Consider the following 25,695-nt stretch of genomic DNA (forward strand, 5'->3'; position numbering starts at 1 on the left):
GTGGAGCACAGGCTCCGGACGCGCAGGCTCCAGATGCGCAGGCTCAGCGGCCGTGGCCCACGGGCCCAGCTGCTCCGTGGCATGTGGGATCCTCCCGGACCAGGGCACGAACCCGTGTCCCCTGCATCGGCAGGCGGACTCCAACCACTGCGCCACCAGGGAAGCCCATCATGTACTTTTCTTGATGCGTGTTTTGAAAATTAATTCTTCTATTTCCTTTTTTAAAAAAATCCTATCAATGTGTATCATCAGTTTAATATCTCCTTGGAGGAACGGGGAGGGCAAGATAATTTAGAATATTCACTTTATTTTACAAATTTAAAATAGTAGATATTTATCCATACAATTATACTTTCTCTATATCACAGTCAAAGTTTGATCCTGGGTGCTTTTCACAATCATAGTGGAGAGATCCTTTAGGCTCACCTTTGGCCACCAGCAGTGATACGGGCACCTGGTGATGTAGGACATCACGGTGATATGGTGCTTTCCATTTCTGGCATTCCTAATCTTGCTGACCATTCCACCTGTTGTATTTTCAGTATAATTCCAAGGCATAGCAAAGAATACGGATGTTTCTTCTGCATTTACTAAGGATCAAACTAGATGTTTTAATTTTCCCTTACTTGAATTACATATTAATGATTCAAAGAAAAATAAAGACTTTAAAGTAGCCAGCAGCTTTTGACCTGAGTAAAAAGATCTTTCTAGACAAATATCAGGTCAATCTCTCCTAGTGTGAAAATCTTATGATCTCTTCCCAGAGGTGTGGCAGTTTCTTTTGCCTTCAGCTATCTTGCCAGGCTCGTGGCAGGCAATGTTCGATGTTCACAATAATTTCTCATTCTAAGCCTTCATCCCAGCGTGATCTTTCAAGTCCTTTTAAGCATCAATTTAAAGTTGTCAACCCTTGATGGCTCCATTAGTGCAGGCAACTCAACTGAAGGAGTGATTGAATGAATGACTGATACCCTTAACACACAGGCAACTTCCCACGTGCATAGGCAGTGACGACGTATCAGTGCTTGTTGGCCTGGTGGCTTGCAAGCATTTTGCAACATTAATTTTAAGATGTGTTTCAATTTCAGGATGTAATGAAGACGGAGCTATAGGCTTACTCACCATTTAAATTCTTGGGTCTGGTTTTTATCCTTACTGGCAACTACTTCTTCTTAAAGCTGTCAGGGCATTTGCCTAGAATGGGTTCCTATTTTTTCAGAGCCTAAAAATCACAATCTGGTGGCTTTTATTGGGACTGTCTAGAGTCCCCCTCCCCTTACTCCCTGGTTCTCAGCCCCAGTCTAGTTTGGTGAGGTTGCTGGATAGCTGGGTTTCAGCAGTTGTCAATCCAGGGAGATCCTTGCTCTTATCAAAAGTAAATTCCTTCACTGCACACCAGATCTCATCTCCCTCATCAGGAACGCACTCCAGCAGTTCACTGCCCATTCTGAATCACCAGTTTTGGTTCTCTATTTCATCCTTTCCAACAACATTCAAACATAGTGTTATTTCTCCATCTTAAATAAAATTTAAATTTCTTCTCTTGAACCCCCCATTTCCTCCTCCAGCAACTGCCTCATTTGTTTGCTCTGCTTTGCAACGTAACTTCTTGAGAAAGTTGTCCATATTCACTGTTTCTAATATCTCTTTTCCCTTTCTTTAGAAAAAATATTTTTACTCCAGAAGTAACCTCAAAGGTACAGAAGAGTTTCAAATACAAGGCAAAAATTTTTGTTTTTCCCTGAACCATTTGAGAAAAGTTGTTAACAGGTGCCCTATCACCTCTGGATACTTTAATATTTCCTACAAGTAAAAACATTCTTCTACATAATCATAATATAGTCATCATGCATAATTAACATTGATAACATCACTACCTTCTACTCCTCAGACCCCATTTAAGTATTGCAAATCATCCCAATAATGTCCCTTTGAGCAAAAGAACCCAGTTCAGAATCATGGGTTGCATTTAGCTGTCCTGTCAGGCACAGTTCCGTAGACTTCTTTGACTCTTATGACCTTGACAGTTTTTAAGATTATAGGCCGTTATTTTATAGAATGTCACTCAATTTAGGTTTGTCTGCTGTTTCTTTATGATTTAATTAAAGTAACGAAACATTAATAGCAGAGAACTGATGGGGTGTCCATCTCACTGCATTCTATCAGTGGCACATGATTTCAAATTGTCACTGGTGATATGAACCTTAAGTACTTGATTAAGGTGGTGTCTTCCAGGTTTCTCCATGTAAAGGTATTCTTTTTTCCTTTGTAGTAAAGAAATATTTGGAATTTGAGGGAAGGATTTTGAGGCTATATAACTATCCCATTCCTCATCAAACATTCTATTTTTTTTAATTTATTATGCACTTGTGGTTTCCTCTTTTATTGAATGATTTATAATCTGATACTGTCATCATTAATTTTGTTATGTTTAAATTGGCACAGGCTAAATCATTGGCTACTGTGTCCTTTGAAATGTCTCCCTCATTCTTTGAGTACTTCCTTAGTTTTCGGCACAAAAAGATTCTCTAGGGTCCTCTTGTTATTTCCCTGGCCCAGCCCTGGAATCATTCTTTTCTCCAAGAGCGCTAGTTCCCTTGAGAATGGTATTTAGAAATCAAGATCTCAATGCTAAGTGTGCTCATTGCTGAAGAGTTGCTGCTCCTGGGTCCTCTCAGTGGACAGAGCTAGAGAATTCACACACACCTGCACACAAGGACATGTGTGCGCACACACACACACTTTTACATCTATATTTCTTTATCTGTACATATGTGTATAGGTAACCATGAGTTCACATCGACACCACCGGGTCCTATCCTACACCACAGGGTTCATTCCAGCTTTCTACTTTCCATATTTGTAACTCCCCTCACTGTTGGTGAGAAACTTGGCTCCCCTTATCCTTATTTGATCAACTCCCATGTATGGAACCAAGCTCCCACTCCATAACCTCTCTGCCTGATGCAGATACCTTCACATCCCACTTGGGCTCCCATACGCCTCATCAGGCTGCCCCCTGCACAGATGCTCTCCTCACATTGCTCCAGCTCTGACATCCCACCATGGGCCCCTGACCTACTGTAGAAACTATAATACCTTGCTTGGTCCTATCCTAAGCCTTTAAGATTGAATTGTTCATAAAGAAGAAGGAGGAGGAGGCCCCATTTGCTCTACACCCATTTCACTCCACCATTCCACTGAAACTTCTCTCATCAAGGTCACCAATGACTTCAAATTGCTAAATCTAGTAGTCAGTCCTCAGTTTTCATCTCACTTGACCTATTGACATGGTTGATGATTCCTTATGCCTTGAAGCCCTTTCTTTTTTTGGCTCTCAGTACTCCCCACTGTCACAAGCTACTCCTTTTAAATTTCCTTTGCTGTTCCTCTTAGGCTCCCCAACTTCTTACATTGAAGTTGTTCCAGGGTTCAATCCTTGTTCCTCTCTTTTCTATCTAAATGTACTCCTTTGGTGATCTTGCTCATTCCCAAGGCTTTATGTACCATCTAAATGGCCTCAAGTCCCAAATTTATGTCTCTAGTCTAAATCTTGCTTCTAACTCCAGCATTGTATATCTCATTAACAAATGTTTCCATTTCAACCTTTCTAAAACTGAATTCCCAGTCTTCCTCCCCAAATCTTCTCTCCCTGCAACTGAAATGATGGCAACTCCATCTTTCCATTAGATCAGTCCAAAAACTTAGAGTTATCCTTAGTTCTTATTTTTTATTCACACACTATCTCTAATCCATCATAAAATCCTGTGATTCTAGATTCAAATGCTGTTTATCCAGAATTATACTTCTCATCACCACCTCTGCTGCTATTTCTCTGTTCTGAACCACTGTCACCTCTCACGTAGATTACAGCAATAGTCTCCAGGAATCTCCACTTCTACCCTTACTCCCATAGAGTCCTATTCTCAACACAGCATCCAGAATCTTTAGAATACGTCAATGGCTCCCCATTTCTCTTACCATAAGCTTTATTGTATAAGTTTTTGCTCAAAGATTGATTACCTTCTCAATTAAGCCTAACTATTGCAACCTGTCTTCCATGCCCCCCCGCCCGTATATACACTCTTAATCCCTTTTACCCTTCTCTACTTTTCATTTTCTTATAAAACTTACTACCATCTAACATTCTCTATAGCTATTTATTATGTTTCATTTTCTTCTCTGCATCCTCCTACTCAAATACTATATAAGCAATTTGATTACGCTGTGCATTGGTGTGGTTTGATTCATATTTTTTCATTTGGATTTTGTTGACTTACTTAAACCTGTGGGTTTATAGTTTTTATCAAATTTGGAAATTTTCAGTTATTAAGTCTTCAAATATTTTTTCTTTCCTCTCATCCACACACCATCTTTCTCCTCTCCTCAGAGACTCCAATTATATGTATATTAGGTCACTTGAAGTTGTCTCCTAGCTCAGTGTGTTCTGGGATTTTTTTGCAGGGCGTTGTTTTTTGTATTGGGGGGGTTGTTGTTGTTTTCAGTCTGTTTTCTCTCTGTGCTTCACTTTGGAAAGTTCCCATTATTGTCTTCAAGTTCACTAATCTTTTCTTCTGCAATGTCTAATCAGGTGCTAATTCCATTCAGTGTGTTTTTTATCTCTAGAAATTTGATTTGGGTCATCTTAATATCTTCCATGTCTCTTTTAATCCTATTTTGCTTTCCTGTATTTTCTTGATTATATAGAAAATATTTACAATAGCTGTTTTAACAGCATCCTTATCTATTAATTTTATCATCTATGTCAGTTCTGGGTCTTTTTCTCCTCATTATGAGATTAATCAATTTGGATTAATTTTTCTCCTCATTATGGGGTAGATTTATTCCCCCTACTTATTTGTATGTCTGGATTTTTTTTTTTTTTTTGATTCCAGACATTGTGTATTTTATTTTGTAGCAAGCTGAAATTTCTTGTTTCTTTAAATATTTGGGGGTTTTGTTCTGTGGTCCAATTAAGTTATTTGGAAACATTTTGACCTATTCAAGGCTTACTTTTAAACTTTGATAGGTGGGTCCACAACAGCCTTTAACCAAGGCCTACTTGGCACCACTACTGAACACACCCTTTTTAAGACTCTACTTAATTCTCTATGTGTTATGAGATCTATGTACTCTAGCCAGTAGAAACACAAACTATTCTAGCCCTGTGTGATCACCAGGGATTGTTTCACTTGATCCTTTCTGAGATTCTTTGCACAGCCTCAAGAAGTTTTCTCCCACATATGTGCTGATCAGTAATTAGCTAAAGACTCAAAAGGAATCCTCTGGAGGCCTCCAGATTGCGCGCGCTCTCTCTCTCTCTCTCTCTCTCTCTCTCTCTCTCTTTGTTTGTGTAAGTGTGTAGCTCTTTCTTCTCTGTCACTCTCTCCTCAACTCAAGGAGGTTCATGAAATCTGTTTGGGAGCTCCTCCCTGTGCTGTGGCCTAGAAACCATTTTCAAGCAGTACTGCTGAAACATTCTTGGGGCTTTTCTTGCCTCCCTTCTCTCAGAGATCACTGTCCTCTGCTGCCTGTTCTCTACTATTTAAAAAACATTTGTTCACATATTTTTTTTTTCAGTTTTTAAGTTAAAGCAGGAGGGTTTAATTGGTTGCTGTTCCTCCATCATCATCAGAATTGGAAGTCTAGAATACTGCATAAGTTCCACAAGGACAGGAAGCTTTGTTTATTTTGTTCCCTGATTATGCCAATCCCCCAGAACTGTGACTGGCAATTAGGTACTCAGTAAATATTAGGTGAATGGAATATTTGTTGATTAAGATTGTATTTGAGAACTTCTTCAACAATTATTTGAGTGTTTCCTATAATGCTGGTACTGATGACACAGTCGTGAATAAAATAGATATGATTGTTGCCTTCATAGAGCAGAATGCCAAAAGGGAAACATCAAATAAACAAACAATGGTTGTAATTGTAAATTGTAATAAATTTTTTCTGTGAAGGAAAAGAATGGGATGCTCTGAAAGAGACTAATGATGAAAGTCATTATTGGATGAGGTAGTCAGTAAAGACTCTGCAAAGAATGCTATTTCACCCCTGAAGGAAGAGAAGGAGCCAGCCTGGTGAGGAGATGGGGAGAAGACCGTTCCAGGGAATTGTATATGTGAAGCTCTGAGGCAGAAAAGAACTTGGAACTTTCACGAACTTAGAGAGAGGAGACCTGTGTGGGAGGAAAAAAATGCTACAACATGAAATTGGAGAGATGGCAGGCCCAAAGTAAGCAGGACCCACAGGCTGTGTTTATGATGTCTTGGCTTTCCACAAAGTACAATGGGAAGCTCTTGAAAGTTTTAAATAGGGGAGTGATATGAGCCAATTTATATTTTTAAAATATCTTTCTAGCTGTAGTACAGAGAGTACTACTCCTGGCACAATTGTAAAAGTAGAGAAGTTATTTACAACTGAGATTCTTAAAATCTTTTGTGCCCCAGACCTGTTTGGCTGTCTGCCGAAGCATATGGTCTCCTTCTCAGAATAATGCTTTTAAATTACAAAGGAAACAAATTATATTAAAATATAGTTTATCAGAAAACATTTGTGGTACAGCTAAATATATATACTTCTTTATTAACTGATTATATAGGATGTAATAGTGGGTCTATACTTATAAATCAAAAGAACATAAATAAATGTTGAGATATCTGCAGTAACTGTAATGTGATGGAAAAGATCTGATTTTTATTGGTGACTAAGTCACAGAAACTGTTAATGCTAATTGTGTTGTCTACATCTATAATGGAAAGAAATGTTAGATTTCCATTTCAGGTTAGTGAAAATAAAGATGTAATTTTTTTTTAATCATTGAACTTAACAGACCACACCCTGCATTCTATTCACGGATCCTGTCTTAGTCCATTTGAGCTACTATAACAGAATGCCATACACTAGGTGGCTTATGAACAGCAGATATTTATTTCTCACAGTTCTGAGACTAGAAGTCCAAGATCAAGGTGTCAGTAGATGTGGTGTCTAGTAAGGGCCTGCTTCCTGATTTGTAGAAGGCTACCTTCTCTCTGTGACCTCACATGGTTAAAGGGGCAAGGGAGCTCTCTGGGGTCTCTTTTTTAAGAGTACTAATTCCATTCGTGAGGGCTCTACTCTCATGACCTAGTCACCCCACAAAGGCCCCAACTCCAAACACCATCACACTGGGGATTAGATTTCAACATATGAACTGGGGGGGGGGGGACAAAAACATTCAGTCTATAAAATATCCCTTGGAATTTTTTATTTAAGAGGTTATTTCAGTAATTGTGGGAAAAGAAGATGGAGGCTTGGACCAGGGTAGTTGCAAGAGAGGTGACAATAAGGGGACAAATCTGAGATATTTTTCTGGGAGCATCCCTATACAGTCTGCATGTACTCAGTGGCTTTGGTAGGAGAGCTGGATTTGACGTGAACACAAGTCATGTCTTTCCTCAGGGTGTGCTGGCAGCTATCACCTTGGTAGGAGGTGGGGCTGGAGGTGGAGAGGCTAGGGCCAGAGCCAGGTGTGAGCCAAGGCTTCCTGTCTGCTCAGTGGCTGTTACTGCCCTAATTGGGGTGCGGGCAGGTCCCAAGTTGCTGGAGCAGAAGCTCTGAGGGTCAGGTTTGAGCTGGCTCTGTTCCCTTTAAGTGTGAATTCTCCCCTCTCCCAGCACCAGCACCCTTGGGAGCAGTGCTGGAGCAAGAGGGGCCCACTTGGGCTCTCAGCGTCTGACAGGGTACAAGCTGCAGTGGTCCAGCCACAGAGTTCCAGGCTGCTTCTGATGCATTGCCTGTGTGAGTGCCAGTAATGGCTGCCCCCACCCTGCCCATACAGTGCTTCAGGTCTGAGCCACCTCTGTGTCTCTTAGCTGAGCTCTTTCTGTCATGGCAGCCCTCACTCCAGTGTGGAGCTACGACATGAAGTAAACAGGGCTAGAGCATTCACTCCTCAAGCTGGAGAGCACCAGGCAGACATGGGAAACCAGCCAGCCACCCACGCAGTTTGTCAGCCCTCTCCACTCTGTCTCAGGAGAAATCAAGCACGTATGTGCATTCCTCACAAGTAGACAGAGTCCGGGCTTCCCACAGCCCTTGTGTTAGTCCCCCCCAGCCCTCCAGTCAGCCAAGGGGGCTTGTCTTCTCTGTGCCAGACCCCAGGACTGGAGCCTACAATATGTAGCTCGAACCATTCACTCCCCAGGGAGGATCTCTACCCCTATAATCTCCCTTTTCTTCTGAGTCCCCTCCCTGGGCCACAGGTCCTGACCTGATTGCTTCTCTTCCCTTCCTACCCAATTCCGTGTACATCTTTCTTTCAGCCTTGGTTGTTCAGGAGTTTTCTGCCAGTTTCCATTTAGTTTTCAGTGAGAATTGTTCCACATTTAGGTGTTTTTTTGTTGTATTTGTCAGGGGAGGTAAGTTCCAGGTCCTCCTACTCTGCCATCTTGATCACCTCCCAAATTTGAGATATTTTTGTAGGAAGAATCAACAGGATGGAAAAGGGAGAAATTACCTAAAGTTACTGGTGAAATCTTCATGGAAGAACTAGGCCTAGGAATGTGAAACGTAAAAGAATCTGTATGCACAATGTTAGCAAGGATAGTTAGAAAGCAAGAAGATTTGCCAGGCAGACTATTGCTGTGACTCACTGAAAAGTAAGGAACAAGGATGAAGCTATGGGTTCGAAAGAAAGAGCATTCATAAAGAATAAATCAAGAACACTGAGACTCATGACTCAGGTACTCACGAGCTGTGAGAACTAGGGCAAATGTTCTAATGAAGCCTCAGCTTCACATATTAAAAATGAGGATAATAATAATAGTATGATAATAATAATTTATTAATTTTATTTATTTATAATTTATTAATTTTATTTTATTTATTTATATTAATTTATTATTAATAATAATAATAATAATTGTGACCCATAATGTTGTTGTAAGGATTAAATAAAATACTGTATGTAAAGTGGTTAGCACAGTTCTGACATGTAGCAAGGGCAGATAAATATTAGCAATTGTTCTAATTACTGCTAGGATTCTGACATTGTATTGGACCATCACCCACAGGAGATTGCAATCTAGTTGAGGAAACATGATAAAACACATGATATATTTTTAGAAGGAAATTGTTCAGAGTCAAGTGTTCAAATACAAGATATGAGCAACTCTAAGCTATTAAATTTTGCCCAGTATAGTACTTCCTGTACCATAAAAAGATTTTGAGAGTTTCTACCACATATTTGTATGTGAGCATTGCAGATGAGTAGGGATACTGTTGGATCTCTTGTTAACAATTAAGTTTTACATATTACTATTGTCCAGTCTCTGCTGCTTGCAGCTAAGCTCCCATTTGGCTTAATAATGACTACAGCTCAAACAATTAAAAACAAAACAAAACAAAAAAGAGGTAATTGAGATTCTGAAAGTCTGTTCTTTGCTTTCATTTACAGGAGCTAAGACAAGAACAGGCTGTTTCCTTTTGTTCTGTCATAATACCATTTCATAAAGATGCACAAAAAATTTCAATCAACCTTTGGAACTACCCCTGCATTTGAGTAGTTTGTATGTAGATGGCTGTGGCTTAATGGCAAAACATTAACATTCAAGTTCTTCTTCTGCTGTGTACTTTGCTATATGACATTGAACCACTCATGCAATGTACTTAGCCTAAATTTTTCATCTATAAAAGGAGGATAGGGCTTCCCTGGTGGCGCAGTAGTTGAGAGTCCACCTGCCAATGCAGGGGACACGGGTTCATGCCCCAGTCCGGGAGGATCCCGCATGCCTCGGAGCATCTGGGCCCATGAGCAATGGCTGCTGAGTCTGCGCGTCCGGAGCCTGTGCTCCGCGGCAGGAGAGGCCACAGCAGTGAGAGGCCCTCATACTGCAAAAAAAAAAAAAAGGAGGATAATAGTTCCTACCTCCGGATTATTTTGTAGATCAATAAAGAAAACTTAATGTCTGGAACAAAATAGAAACACAATAAAAATATTTTTATAAGCAATGTAATACCTATTAAAGAGTGAGAATTTAAGTCAAAACTTGTAACAAGAGACAAAGAAAGTCATATAATAACTAGGTTAATTTATTAAAAGGTTACAATAATCATAAATATATACACACCCAAAATCAGAGTACCTATTTAGCAAATATTAACCATTAGTACCATTAAGCAAATATTAACAGACCTAAAGGGAGAAATAGACAATACAGTCATAGCTGGGAACTTTAATACCTCACTTTCAACAATGGATAAATCATCCAGACAGAAAATCAATATGGAAATGTTGAACTTGAACTATACTTTAGACCAAGTTAACCTAACAAACATATACAGAACATCGCATCCAACAGCCACAGAATATACATTCTTCTTAAGTGCACATGGAACATTCTCTAGGATAGGTCAAATGATAGGTCATAAAACAAGTCTTGGCAAATTTAAGAAGCTTGAAATCATACCAAAAATCTTTTCTAATCACAATTGTATGAAACTAGAAATCAATAACAGGAGTAAAACTGAGAAGTTCACCAATATGCAGAAATTAAACAACACACTTGTGAATAATCAGCAATGGATCAAAGAAGAAATACAAAAAATAATTTTTTTAAATCTTGAAACAAACAAAAAGAGGAAACAAAACATACCAAAAGGGCTTCCCTGGTGGCGCAGTGGTTGAGAGTCCGCCTGCCGATGCAGGGGACGCGGGTTCGTGCCCCGGTCCGGGAGGATCCCACATGTCGCGGAGCGGCTGCGCCCGTGAGCCATGGCCGCCGGGCCTGCGCGTCCGGAGCCTGTGCTCCGCAACGGGAGAGGCCACAACAGTGAGAGGCCCGCGTACCACAAAAACAAAACATACCAAAATGTATGGGATGCAGCAAAAGCAGTTCTAAGAGGGAAGTTTATAGTGATAAACACCTACATTAAGAAAAAACTAAAAATGATTTCAAATAAACAACCTAACTGTATACCTCAAGGAACTAGAAAAAAATAGCTTAAGCACAAAATTACCAGAAGGAAGCAAACACAAAGAGCAGAAATAAATGAAATAGAGACCAGAAAAACAACAGAAAAAATCAGCAAACGTAAGGGTTGTGTTTTTTGAAAAGATGGAACAAAATTGACAAACCTTTAGCTAGACTAAGAAAGAAAGAAAAGACTCAAATAAGTAAAATTGGAAATGAAAGAAGAGACATTACAACTGATATCATGGAAATACAAAGGATCCTGAGACTACTTATGAACAATCACATGCAACAAATTGGATAACCTAAAAGACATGGATAAGTTTTTAGAAATATATAACCTACCAAGACTGAATCATTAAGAAATAAAATATCTGGGGACTTCCCTGGTGGTGCAGTGGTTAAGAATCCACCTGCTAATGCAGGAGACATGGGTTCAAGCCCTGATCTGGGAAGATCCCACATGCCACAGAGCAACTAATCCCGTGCGCCACAACTGCTGAGCCTGTGCTCTAGAGCCCATGAGCCACAACTATTGAAGCCCGTGTGCCTAGAGCCCATGCTCTGCAACAAAGAGAAGCCACCACGGTGAGAAGTCCGTGCACCACAATGAAGTGCAGCTCCCACTCTCCACAACTAGAGGAAGCCCACACACAGCGATGAAGACCCAATGCAGCCAAAAATAAAAAATAACTAAAATTATTTTAAAAAAAGAAAGAAATAGAAAATCTGAACGGACTAATTACTAGTAAGGAATTGAATCAGTAATCAAAAATTTCCCAATAAAGAAAATCTCAGGACCAGATGGCTTTCCTGGTGAATTCTACCAAACATTTAAAAAATTAATGCCAGTTCTTCTCAAATTCTTCCAAAAAATTGAAGAGTAGGGAACACTTCCAAACTATTTTAAAAGCTAGCACTACCCAATAACTAAAATTATTTTTAAAAAAGAAAGAAATAGAAAATCTGAACGGACTAATTACTAGTAAGGAATTGAATCAGTAATCAAAAATTTCCCAATAAAGAAAATCTCAGGACCAGATGGCTTTCCTGGTGAATTCTACCAAACATTTAAAAAATTAATGCCAGTTCTTCTCAAATTCTTCCAAAAAATTGAAGAGTAGGGAACACTTCCAAACTATTTTAAAAGCTAGCACTACCCTGATACCAAAGCCAGATAAGGACATTACAAGAAAAGAAAACTGTAAACCAATATCCCTGATGAATATGAATGCTAAAATTCTCAACAAAATATTAGCAAACCGAATTCAACAGCACATTAAAAGGATCATATACCACAAACGAGTGGGATTTATTCCTGTGATACAAGGATAGTGCAATGTATGCATGTCAATAAATGTGATACATCACATTAATAGAATGAAAGATAAAAATCATATGATCATCTCATTTAGATGCAGAAAGAAAATTTAACAAAATACAACACCCTTTCATGATAAAAACTCTCAACAAATTGGGTATAGAAGGAATGTACTTCAGTATAATAAAGTCCATATATATATCAAGCCCACAACTGACATCATACTCAATGGTAAAAGATGAAAAACTTTTCCTGTAAGATCAGAAATAGGACAAGGTTACCCACTCTCATGACTCTATTTAACATAGTACTGGAAGTCCTAGCCAGAACAATCAGGGAAGAAAAAATAAAAGATATTTAAATAGAAACAAAAAAAGTAAAATTGTCTCTGTTTGTAGATGATGATCTTATATAGAGAAAACCCTAAAAATTTCACCAAAAAACCCCACAAAATCCTGTTAGAGCTAATCAATGAACTCAGTAAAGTAGCCGGATAAAAAATCAACATACAAAAATCAATTGTGTTTCTGTACACTAACAATGAAATAACTGAAAAAGAAATAAAGAAAATCCCATTCACAATAGCTTCAAAAATAAAATACTTAGGAATAAATTTCCTCAAGGAGTTGAAAGATCTGTACACTAAAAATTATAAGACTCTGATGAAAGAAATTAAGACATAAATAAAAGATATCCTGTGTTCATGGGTCAGAAGAATTAATTTTTTTTAATTTTTGAATTTTATTTATTTTTTTATACAGCAGGTTCTTATTAGTCATCAATTTTATACACATCAGTGTATACATGTCAATCCCAATTGCCCAGTTCATCGCACCACCACCACCACCCCCCCATGGCTTTCCCCCTTTGGTGTCCATACATTTCTTCTCTACATCTGTAAAATGTCCATATTACCCAAAGCCATCTATAGATTCAATGCAATCTCTATCAAAATTCCAATGGAAGTTTTCACAGAAATAAAAAAATAAATCATAAAAATTCATATGGAACCACAAAAGACTCCAAATAGCCAAAGCAATTCTGAGAAAGAGGCACAAGGCTGGAGGCATTACACTCCCTGTTTTCAAACTATATTACAAAGCTATAGTAATAAAATCAGTATGGCATAAAAAATAGACACATGAAACAATGAAACAGAATCAAGAACCCAGAAATAAACCCTAGCATGTACCATCAACTAATATTTGACAAAGGAACCAGAGTGCTTGATGGAAAAATGATAGTCTCTTCAATAGTGGTGTTGGGAAAAATGGATAATCACATGCAACAAAGTGAAACTGGACCCCTGCCTTATCCTACTCACAAAAGTTAACTCAAAATGGATCAAAGACTTCAATATAAGATCTAAAACTGTTAAACTCCTAGAAGAAAACATAGAGAGGGTAAGTTCCTTGACATTGATCTTGGCAATGATTTCTTGGATATGACACCAAAAGTACATGCAAGAAAAGCAAAAATAAATAAGTGCAACTACATGAAACTAAAAAGCTTCCACACATTAAAAGAAAGAGTCAACAAAATGAAAAAGCAAACTATGGAATGGGAGAAAAATGTCAAACCTTGTATCTGATAAAGGGTTAATGTAAAGAATTCATACAACTTAATGGCAAACAAGCAATCTGATTTAAAAATGGGCAGGGCTTCCCTGTTGGCACAGTGGTTGAGAGTCCGCCTGCTGATGCAGGGGACACGGGTTCATGCCCTGGTCTGGGAAGATCCCACATGCCGCAGAGCGGCTGGGCCCATGAGCCATGGCCGCTGAGCCTGTGCATCTGGAGCCTATGCTCTGCGATGGGAGAGGCCACAACAGTGGGAGGCCCATGTACCACCAAAAAAAAAAAAAATGGGCAGAGGAACTGAATAGACATTATTCCAAAGAAGATATAAATGTCCAATGAATGTGTGAAACGATGCTCAATACCACTAATCAGGGAAGCACAAATTAAAACCACAATGAGATATCACTTTACACTTGTTAGAATGGCTATTACCAAAAAAGACGAGCAATAACAAGTGTTGGCAAGGATGTGGAGAAAAGGGAACCCTTGTGTACTACTGATGGGAACATAAATTGGTACAGCCACTATGGAAAACAGTACAGAGGTTCCTCAAAAAATTAAAAATAGAACTATCATAGGATCTAGCAATCCTACTTCTGATATATATATATATATATCCAATCAACATCTCAAAGAGGTGTCTGCACTTGCATATTCATGGCAGCCCTATTCACAATAGCCAAGTCATGGAAACAGCCTAAGTCCATCTGCAGATGAATAAAGAAAGAAGATGTATCATGTATTATATATTTACAGTGGAGTATTATTCAACCATGAGAAAGAAGGATATTCTGCCATTTGGGTGGACTCGGAGGGCATTATGTTAGTGAGACACGTCAGACAGAGAAAGATGAATACCGTCACTTATATGTGGAATCTAAAAAACCTGGACTCAGAGAAACAGAGTAGAATGGTGGTTGTCAGGGGCTGGGGGTGGTGAGGGATATGGGGAGATGTCAGTCAAAGGATACAAACTTCCAGTTATAAGAAGAATAAGTTCTGGGGAGCTAATGTACAATGTGGTGACTGGTTAACAATACTGAATTACATACTTGAAGTTGCTAAGAAAGTAACTCTTAAATGTTCTCACCACAATTAAAGAAAAAGGTAAATATGTGATGTGTTAGGGGTGTTAACTGACCATACTGTGGTAATCATTTCACAATATAGAAGTGTATCAAATGATTACACTGTATACCTTAAACTCACACAACATTATATGTGAATTATATCTCAGTGGAGCTGGAATAAAGATAAATAAAAAATTATTTACAATTTAAAAATAGTGAGACTGACTTTTACACAAATATGCTATACTGGGTTGAAGAGCATCCCCTAAAATTGATGCCCACCTAGAACCTTAGAATATGATCTTATTTGGAAGTAGGGTGTTTGTAGATGTAATCAAGTTAAGTTGAGGTCATACTGGACTAGGGTGGGCCTAATCTGATGACTGGTGGGTAGGATATTTGGACATAGGCAAAGAGAAGAATGCCATGCGAGGACAGAGACACACAGGAGAGAATACCATGTGAAGGTGGAGGCAGAAAGTGGAATGATGCATCTACAAGCCAAGGTACTCCAAGTGCCAGCGACCACCAGACACTGATTGAGAAGCATGGAACAGATGCTTCTCCATCAGAGCCTCCAGTAGGGACCAAGCCTGCGGACACTTTGATCTCAACCTTCTAGCCTCTAGCACTGACTGAGGGAATAAATTACTGTTATTTTAAGCCACCTAGATTGGGTTTTGTTTAGCCAGAAAGAGGAAACTAACACACATATCAGTACCTATACCTGTTTATATCAGTCAGCATAGACTCGGTTTTGTTGCAGTAACAAAAGGCTCTCTCCTCTGATTCTTAGAGGCTACAATAGCAAAGATATACTTTTCATTCTTCTTCTCACCCACATGTCATCACAGATAGCTGCCACTCCACACCATGTTACCTTCAAGCAACCTCTACTTGGAATATTGCCTCTATCTGGTATGAGAAAAATGGAAGATAGAGTCCAAACATTCAAAGTTTTATGGGATTAGAAGATGAAATTGATTCTCATTTCCAACCTGTAAGCTATAATATTGAAAAGCCTTTAAGTGACAAAGTTCTAATCAACTCAATCCTGGGACAAGGAACAAATCAAGAGTATGGCCACCATGTTTTACTAAAACCTCTGAATCAGTTAAGGTGGTTTACAGTAAATTATTTCAGTTAGACAAAACGGCAGAGGCAAACTATGCATTGGTTCTTGAAGCTTCTGCCCCAAAGTGACTCACATCACTTCTACTCATGTCTCATGGGCCAGAGCAAGTCTGATGCCATTGTATGGGTATGTATAACCCACATATAGGAGGGGCAGTGAATCTTTTCAGAAATACTGCAATCTCCCCACTCTTACAGAGGATTATCCTTTCAGTAGTCACTTTGAGAGGCTATTTTAGTAGTACAATGATGTGGAAAATGTTTGGAGTGACTTCCAGAGCAAACGTATGAGGTCACATAAGAAGTTGACTCTTGACTTTATGATTTTTGACCCCCAGTGGCATCCCCCAGATGGATCATTATCCACCTAGTCTCCAGATGTGGTTACGAATAACTTTTAGTTTACTACCCCAAATTAAATCCCCTCTCAAGTAGTGAAAATTTGCCACTGTCAAAGCTGATCAAAGGAAGGTACTCCAGAAGACTCCCAACAAGGAGCTACAGAAGCGTTGTGAGAAGTGTTATGAAACAACAGCATCGCTGAGATGAGATCACTGACCAGCCTCCCAGTGGGACTCCCTAAAAGGTGCAATGCTTGATTGAAGGAATATATATAATGTGTAATAAATTATAGCATATTAATATCTTATCGTACATAATACATATAAAATATAAAAATGCATAACGTATAAGGTTATGTGTGTATGTATAAGTATATAATCTCTCTGATGTGTTTGTTAAAAAAGGAAATCAACATGGCTTTAGGCATCCCTAGCACAGTTTCTGAAGCAGAGAGACACAACTACAGAATGATAATGATGGCCAGCCTATGTGGAAATCTTCCTATGTTCCAGGCACTAAATGATTTATGTGAATTACCTCACTTAATCCTTGCAGCCAGGGCTGGGACTAGGATGAGGGAAGCAACCTACCTGGGGCACAGAATTTGAGGAGACACCCACTCTCAGGGCTGGACAAATACAAGGTTGACATTTGCATGACCCTGAACGCCTCCTTCAGTGTTGTACCCTCAGAGCCTCACCTCACCCTAATCCCGGACCTGCTTGTAACAATCCTGTAAGGTCAAGATCATCAGCTCCCTTCTTCGCAGATGAGGAAACAGAGGCTTATGCGACATGAGTATCTTGCTTCACTTGAACCCAGGCAGTTTGGACACCCAGGCCTTAGCCTTGACTCGTTGCGCCTGCATCGATGCCTTCGTCGACGCCCCATCTCAAGTTTTGGTTGTTTTTGTCGTCTTTTCCAGGTGTCCAAGGCAGCTGCAGACTTGATGGCCTACTGTGAAGCGCATGCCAAGGAAGATCCCCTCCTGACGCCTGTTCCGGCTTCAGAGAACCCATTTAGGGAGAAGAAGTTTTTCTGTGCTATCCTTTAAGTCTTCAAGAGGAACCTGAGGAGCCTCGGGGCTCCAGGGACACTGATGTAGAGTTTTTAGCAAAGTGGGCGCCTTTCTAGTCCACAGCATTTAAAGAGAGGGAGGAGAACCATCCTGGAGACTCCAGGCTATGCATGTTTAAAGAACTGGTCCCCTTTATGAGAATGAGAGCTGATCCACACCCCGAGTTAAGAGATCTGATGTCTGCAGAATTGCCTGGAGGAGGGGAGTATGTAAAGATAAAATCGGTGTCATTTCTTTCCTGCTATCCCTCCCAAACCTTATGTTTCTGCTTCATATTTAAAAAATAAAACAGACAGCTGTACTGAGCTCAGATATGTATGACCTTCTTGGAATGAATATTGCCTTTAGAATACCCTTTGACGAGCTGAGTCGTCCAGTGTAGGTGCGGTTCGGTTTAATGGCGTTGATGTTTCGTCTTTGTGCCTTTCTTTTTCTTTTTCCCTTCTCCCCTACCCCTCCTTCCACCCTTCCCCATTAGAGTAGTAAAGAGATAAGGCTGGATTTGTCTGTGAGATTGAACTCAAAGGATGAGCGCCCAAAGGGTTTAAGGAGATGTTCCCCGTGGTTTATCCTCATGGTAGCAACAACAACAAATGCCGGTTGTCTGTATTCTTTTATCACTGTTCCTAACATTTGTACATGATAGCTTTGATTCTGCAAGTAAAAGTAAATCATGTGTTGTGACTGGTGCTTTCATATATTTGTGACAATTTTTGAGTAATACTGCATGAAAATGTCCCCATGTTACATCCATTCAGTTTTACTATAAAGTAAAGAAAAAGTTTTACTATAAAGTTTAGAAAAAGAATGAAAGAGAAAGGAAGCTGGGGAGGAAAAAACTCAGTATCTTGAAAATTGAGCCTTAGCCATGCCTAAAATACCTCCTAGTTAACAGTGGCATCCACACCCCTTCAACATATTTTCCAGAATCCAAAGCATTTTGGTTTGATCCAGGACCCAGGGCAGCACAGGGAGGGCCAAGTGACAGAGGCAAGGATTCACCCTCAGTTGGGAAGTGCTTTAATCGAAGAGTCAGAGCAAATTCCCTTTTTCCCTGAATCACAGAAACTCTAGATTGAAAGAAGCCTTTCTGTGCTGTTCTTAACAAGAAAAGACGTGGCCCTTGTTTAAGTATCAGGAGAAATAAACCCACAACTCCAGACCAGACCCACTCTCAGAACCTGGCTGCTCACCGGCTAGGGAGAAGGGGGCAGCTGCTGCCCCCAGCAGCTCCACCAGAAAGGGTTCTGGCTCTTTTTGCCCCTGAAATGACCTTTGTTTTTTACCCACCAAAATTTTCAATAGAATCTTTTCTTTGTTTTTGTTCTCTGCTTTGTTTGTTAGAGTCTTATTTACAAACTTCCTTGCAGCTCGGGCTCTCTCTTCCCAAGAAATGATGTTGAAAGTGATTTTTCTTTGTGGCTCCACCAGTAATGGGAGGTCTGGAAGTCTGTCTCATTTTTTTCTGTGTCATTCCCAGGCAGGTGTGGGCTCTCTTACAATTCCTTATTTGCTTTGAAATCCCGAAAGACCATTTCTGAATTAATTTTATTCTCTTTCCATTCTCTGCCTCCCACTAAAAAAAAAAAGATGGAAAGGAAGGGAAAAAAGAAGATAAAAAGATGTAATATGCCAAGGACAGATCTTGAAACAGACTTGATAAACATTCTCCTTAGCTCCTTGTATGGGCATGATGGTAAAAGAATAAATACATCCAGTTAAAACTCATGCCTGGGGAGGGGGAGGAGAATATTAAGACATTGTGAAGTATATGAATGCACTCCTATAACCGGATACTTCTGTTCAAACCTTGGGATTTTGCTACAGTCAGTGGGACACTGAAGAAGGTTTAGAGGGGAAAAACCTTGGCAGAGTATTTATTAAACTACAGTATTGTACCATTGGCTTAGTAATACTGTGGAATCAGCTAAAACCCAACCACATTTTTTAAATGAGCAGAAATATGAATTGAATATGTGGTCACATAAAAACAACTGTGAATAAAGCACTCTTTGGTGGTGATTAAGGCGTCATTAAAAGACCCTGATGCTTTTCATAATCCACACCATTTACTTTTCTCAGAAGGACTCTATATTTTCATGTAAAGCTAGGTCTTTGGAGCAATTAAAATGGAATTAAAACTTTTAGGAATACAGCTCTGGTAATTAAAAGTTAAGGAAGTTCCAAACTTCATGTGACCTTGTTTATCAAAGGAGAAAGAAGGCAGAAGATACACAGCCCATCTGAAATTAAACTTAAGAAAAATGTTTGACTTTTTCATAATTTCATGTGCTACAGAAGGGAATTATAATCCCAGAGTTTTTCTATGAGTTTTGATTTAGTGGTATTTTTACTTGTTAAGGGGGAACTAATCTTTTGATTACTTATGCCTCTAAAGAGTTTTAATTCTTTTAGAAATTTAACAATCATTTTCACCAGCATAATTTTATCTTAAGGGGTATACTAATAGGAAAACTTAGCTTAATTATTCAAGGCCCAAATTTACATATATAATATATTGGGTAGTAATGAAAATCTGCCATGGAATTCTTTAAACAGTAATAATAAAGTTCATATTTAGAATGCAAACTCTATTAAGAAAAAAAAACACTCTTATCCTCAATATTAAATCTGTTTTCTTTTTTTTTTCTTTCCATTTTAAACCAAGTGCTATTTAAGTCAGAGTGTGTGAATAAGTACTTTGAACTGAGGCTAATTTTGCTAATAATATTTGAAAGAGATTGCTCACCAAGGAAAAGTTTTAAACCATTTCTCCATATACTCATATTTACAAAAGATATTTTGAGAAGCATGCTGTCTTAAGGGATTTTTGTACTTTTTTTTTTTACTATTTGCTTCTAGCTGCTCCTGGCAATGGTGAATTGTTACGTATACATTAATGTTTTCCCAGCCCTAGAATTGTTCACATTTTTCCTATATAAGATCTATGGAGTGCATCTTTCAAAGAGAGGGAAATACAGAAATGTTAAAGCGGAAAAACCTGAATGTGATGTGTACATTTTCATCCCCCCACGGACAATGTATTTGTTTTAATAAATGGAATTTTCAGATTCATTTCATATGCAGTCGATTTTATTGTGAAAGCCCGTGGACCACCTCGCCCATGGATTCTATGGTTAATTTGAGAAGGATGATGACACATAACAAGATGGATGAGGAAATAGGAATTCATGAATTTTCTTTAGGGGTTTGTTAATAGAGGCACCTAAGGAGGGGAAATCTCACATGAGGCTCTTTAAAAGCCTTTCTCCCTGGGTACAGTGCCTGGGGACAGAGAAAGGTGATGGGGAAGAGTCCAGGCTCTGGCAGGCTAGACCGTGAAGAAACAGGAGATGCATTTACACTTGAACATGTCATGGGTATGCCACACGGGGATTCCTCCTCTACAAAAAGAAAAAATTGAACAGAAAACATGCTGTTCTCCATAAGCTGCTCATGATTTAAAAGGAGTACTAGAGAAGATAAAGGCTTAGAACTCTAGATTCACAGCTTCTTGGAGATTTCTCAGTCAAGATACCCTTCTGTATGTCCTTCAAATTATGCCAGTGAGTAACAGAGCCAGTTAGTAAGGAGATGCTGGATCTCCCAGGATTCGTGCCTGCGACAAAAGCATCTTTAAACTTCCAGTGAAGGGGCCACTTGGAGTTTGTGCATTTGTCCACTTACATCATTGTTTCTCAGACTGTGATCCCTGCATCACCTGTTTCAGAATCACCTGGAATGCCGATGAAAAAGGCAGACATTGGGCCCCCCACTAACTCAGAATTGCTAGCAATGGTGCTTAAGACCGTGCACTCCGTTGCATGCTATTGAGGACCACTAATTTAAGAACTACGACAGCTGGCTTTTCATCACGCCTCACGAAAGGCACAAACTAATTGACAACACGCTGGCTCTTATTCCCACAGCTGCAGGAAGTGGCTGCCCTGGAGTGAACACGTGACCCGCGACTGAGAATCTCGGCAGCTCCCAGACGTGCGGCACAGAGAGGAGGAAGCTGGTGGGTTTTAACTCTGCTCCTGTTCTGTTGAGCCCCCAGGGGAGGATTGCCTCCAGCTCTGGTTCTTTAATAAGCTGCTAACATTTTACACAGCACAATGACGTGGGAATTGGAGCTGGGTCAGCTCCAATCCACAAATTGCAAATAATTTGCCAAGGGAAATCCCTTTCCCTTCGGTTCTGCCCCAAATCTACATTCTCTTCTATTTAGAACCAGGAGACTCAGGCAGAATTTATTTTTAATGAAGGGGGTCACGGGCTCCCGGGCCTTCCTTAGTAAGAACTCCTACTGCTTCTCCATGTCCATAATAAAAGAAGCCCAGAGGCGGGGTGTACCTCCACACCAAGGTGACAGACAGATGGTGCCTGGTGACCTCAGTTCATACTGTCGGCAAGCAAGAGCCCAGCCAGCACGAGCTGGAGAACAGGAACAAGGCCCCAGAGTTCCATGTGACCTTGGCCAAGTCCTTTAACCTCTCCATGCTATAAAATGGGGACAGTGTACCTGATTCACTTGCCTCACACAGTTGTCTAAGCCAAATGAAAGAGGTAAAGTGCATCGTGAAGGAAGAGGTGATAAAGAATCACTAGACCCTGCTTGCACAACTTGCCTTTTGACGTACTGCCTTTTCTCTCTACCCCAGGGCTCTGTAGTTCAGACCCTCAATGCCTCATGTCCACCCACTGGTGTAGCCAGTCTCTCATCTCCTCCCACTCTAAGTCATGCCACTTATCCCTGAGCATTCATTAATCAGGAGTCCTCTGGATGCAAGTGGCAGAAATCTAGCTGAAACTGGCTAATAACCGAAGAGCTCAGAAACAGATCCCAATTCAGCCTCAGCTGGATCCAGGTGCTCAGATGATGTCATCAGATGTCTCTCTCATTTCCTTGGCTCTACTTTCTTTTGTGCTGGTTTAATTCTCAGACAGACTCTTCCCCTGCAGCATCAGGATGGTATCTGCAGCTCCAGGCTTACATCCCACCAGTTTAGCCATCACAGAAGAAAGATAATGGCAGCTCCAGCAAAAGTCCCTGGCTGTATCCCCGAAACACTTCCTAAGACTCTTATTGGCTGGATCTGGTTCATGTGCCCACCCATCCCTGAACCTGGCCATAGAGATCACTCTGCCACACAGGCAGAACAGTGGTTCCAAGGAGACTGAAGTACTTGTACTAGAGGATCAGAGATTGAAGGTTAAAGGCAAACATAACTGGTGCCAACCACATCCTGCCTGACTCATTGATGTAACTCAGACCTCCCCACATGCAGCCACCCAGAGTAACCTGGCTCACGGAGCTCTTATCAACCCATCAGGTCCACACGCAGCTTCCTGGCGGGCAAGGCCCTGGGGAGGCAAATCCACCCGACTAGTCCTACTTTGTTTTCTAAACTCTCCTCTGATTCATCCTGTCTCCTGTAAATGTAAGATCTTCAACCCTACCTCCATGCCTTTGCCTATGACATTACCCCCTCGGGAGTGCCATTACTCAGCTCCTCAGGTAAACAAATCTCACTAGGTTTCAAGCCCAGTCTGAATTCCACGCTGTCTGTGAATGACTTCAGGGAATACTCATCTCTTTCCTCGCTCAAATGCTGTTGCCCTTGTCATCGGCACCAAAAAATCTAGTATTTGACTGAGTCTGAGGCATTGTGCTAAGGTGGACACCATGGGCCCTGCCTTTGTGGAGCTCCTGGTTTAGTGGAGGAAGTATGCAAGTAGACAGTAGTTATCAGTCACGGTGAGAAGTTCTAGGACACAGGACGCCGAGGGGAGGAGGGCAGAGGTGGATCGCCAGCCAGAGGAGGTGACGTTGGAGTTAATGGCTTCTTATATGAGAATCTTGTCTCTCAGGGTGAACTGTCATTTTCTAGGGAGCAGAGAACACCAGCTGAGCAGGCCTCTCTTTAATCCTCCTCGGTGTGTAGCACAGCACTTGAGGACACAGGAGGTACTCAGCAATGATCGTTGATGGATTGAGCACAGGGCAAATGCCTGCAGAGAAATGGGACAAGGAAGAGGCATAACTATTAAAAGCCGTCTTGTGAGCCTGAGAATGAAGCTCCGCCCCCAGCTGCCCCCACCCCCGATGGTCAGCAGTCGGCTCTGTGCACAGAATGATGGACCAAGTCTCAGGGTGCCTGTGGCTTCTCCCCTCTAACTGGTGCCAGCTCCATGTCCCCACGACTTCATTCTCTTTAGCTAGCAGCACCTTGGTCTAGAAGATACCACCACTTTCCAACCTGGAAGTGAGATTTGGGGGCCCCTGTGGGCCCAGGGGCCAGAGGAAATACTGCTAACTGTATCGCCTTAATTTTAGCCCCAGGGAGGGGTCCATTCCACTCTACACTGAGAACACTTTCTCTAATTGCCCTCCACTGTGTCTACATGTGGCTTTTTTAAAAATTTGAAGTATTGTTGATTTACAATGTTGTGTTGGTTTCAAGTGTAGAGCAAAGTGATTTGGTTATACATACCACACCAACCATAGTTTCAGTGTCCAGGAGCCACGTGCAGCTAGTGACAAGTGTATTGGACGGCAGAGACATAGGACATTCCCATCACCCAGGAAGTTCTATTGGCGAGTGCTACTCCAGAGCACTGGTTAGCAACTTTTTTCCACCCCACACAACTGACAGAATATGCCTTTTCCTTGTACCCAAATTTTGACAACACACACACACACATACACACACAAAGGGAGAAAGTAAAAATACTGTAACAATCCACGATAACCATAACAACTGGCCATAGGTCATGGTAAATGATGGTATGAAAGAGACAGGCTGTAGATTATGTTCATTCCTAGAGTCCTCTACACCGTAAACTTCCCCCTGTCTCTCTCATCCAAGAAAGTGCAGTGATAATAATCGTGATGATGATGATAATAAAAACAGCAGCAGCAACAGTAAAGTGAACAACTTATTAGGCACTTAACTATGTGCCAAGCCTGATGCTAAACATTGCATAGACGTCACTGCATTTAATTCTCACAGTAACTCCACGACATGGATATTACTGCTCTCGCGGAGCAAACATCTTTGTTGCCTCATGTCACATCTGGTGACCCACTTCTGATTTCAGCCATAGCAGCAGCAGAAACTCATTCTTGTCCAGAGGGGGGATGGGGGGAGGGGAGAATGAATACCCTCAGGGACAATCCCCAACCAATGAGGGATGAGGCGCCCGCCTTGCAGAGTCTGATTTAGGGGTGCGTTTGGTAGGATTTCTCGGATGGTCTCTGGCAGGCCTGAGTCTTAATTGACCAGAATAAAAACCAGGCAAATAACACATGACATTGGTTTTTTTCCTCCTTATCTGTTTCATTTTCTTTCCTCCTACATTTCTGCTTTCTGAGATCACCAGCCCCAATGAATTACCTGCATCCAAGTCCTTGATACAGGCTCTGCATTAGGGGACTCAAACGAATTCACCCCCATTTTATAGACGAGGAATTTGAAACTTAGAACGTCTGACATTTCCCCAAGTTCCCACTGCTATTAAGTGGGAAATCGAAGACATGAACCTAAATCTGCCTTGATTCTAAAAACTTAACTCCCAATTACTATCTTATAAATTAGAATGCAAGTGTGTCAGAGGGAGGTGATTAAAAAATTCTGAATCTGTTCTTATCTATAGAATAAGCAGATTGTTTGTAAACTTCAAACCTCCGAATCACTTCTCTGGAATGAAGAAATCAGTGAATTCTTTCTTGTCAATACTTAGCTTTTCTTCACTGTAGTCATTTGGTACCAAGAAAGTATTCACCTGGCACAGAAAATATATCCTGGTATCGAGAAGCCTGAGCAAGGAAAACCAAGAAGGGTGATTTTTAACAGGGAAGGTCGGAGTGTTTCTTTTCCTTCAGGACTTTCGGGAGGGGAAAAATCCCTTCCCTTTCTAGCAACTGCTCCCCTGCGATCTCAGAGCCCAGTAACCCCCCAAGGGTCAGAAGCAGGGTCTGAGGGGCAGTGTAGGCTTCCAGGGGTTTCACTGGAGAAAAGGGTCAGGGAAGAAGCCCAGGAAAAAGCCTCTTGCAAATGTAGCTTCAAGGTCTCACCCAGTCCCTCTTTGGGAAAGGATGAGAATGGTGCTCATTTCCTTCCCCCACCCCCAACCCATTTTCTGTCCCTACTCCAAGAATATGCAGTATCCCACTCAAGCTCGGAATGCAGATCCCAGCACAGATCAACAG

At 40.7% G+C, this 25,695-nt stretch overlaps 1 protein-coding gene across 3 annotated transcripts in view; it reads left to right on the forward strand.

The window, feature by feature from the left end:
• Positions 1-20,560, forward strand: part of GNG2 (G protein subunit gamma 2) — a 131,389-nt gene extending 110,829 nt beyond the window's left edge. For all 3 annotated transcript variants that reach the window (XM_024734729.1, XM_024734728.1, XM_024734730.1), the window contains one exon: positions 17,328-20,560. In XM_024734729.1, the coding sequence (XP_024590497.1) occupies positions 17,328-17,456 (129 nt within the window). In that variant the 3' untranslated portion in view covers positions 17,457-20,560. The remainder of the gene's footprint in view (positions 1-17,327) is intronic.
• The last annotated feature ends 5,135 nt before the right edge of the window (positions 20,561-25,695 follow it).

This window comes from Neophocaena asiaeorientalis, unplaced genomic scaffold (genome assembly GCF_003031525.2).
Source record: "Neophocaena asiaeorientalis asiaeorientalis breed wild unplaced genomic scaffold, Neophocaena_asiaeorientalis_V1.1 scaffold547, whole genome shotgun sequence".
In the NCBI taxonomy this organism is placed as follows: Eukaryota; Metazoa; Chordata; class Mammalia; order Artiodactyla; family Phocoenidae; genus Neophocaena; species Neophocaena asiaeorientalis.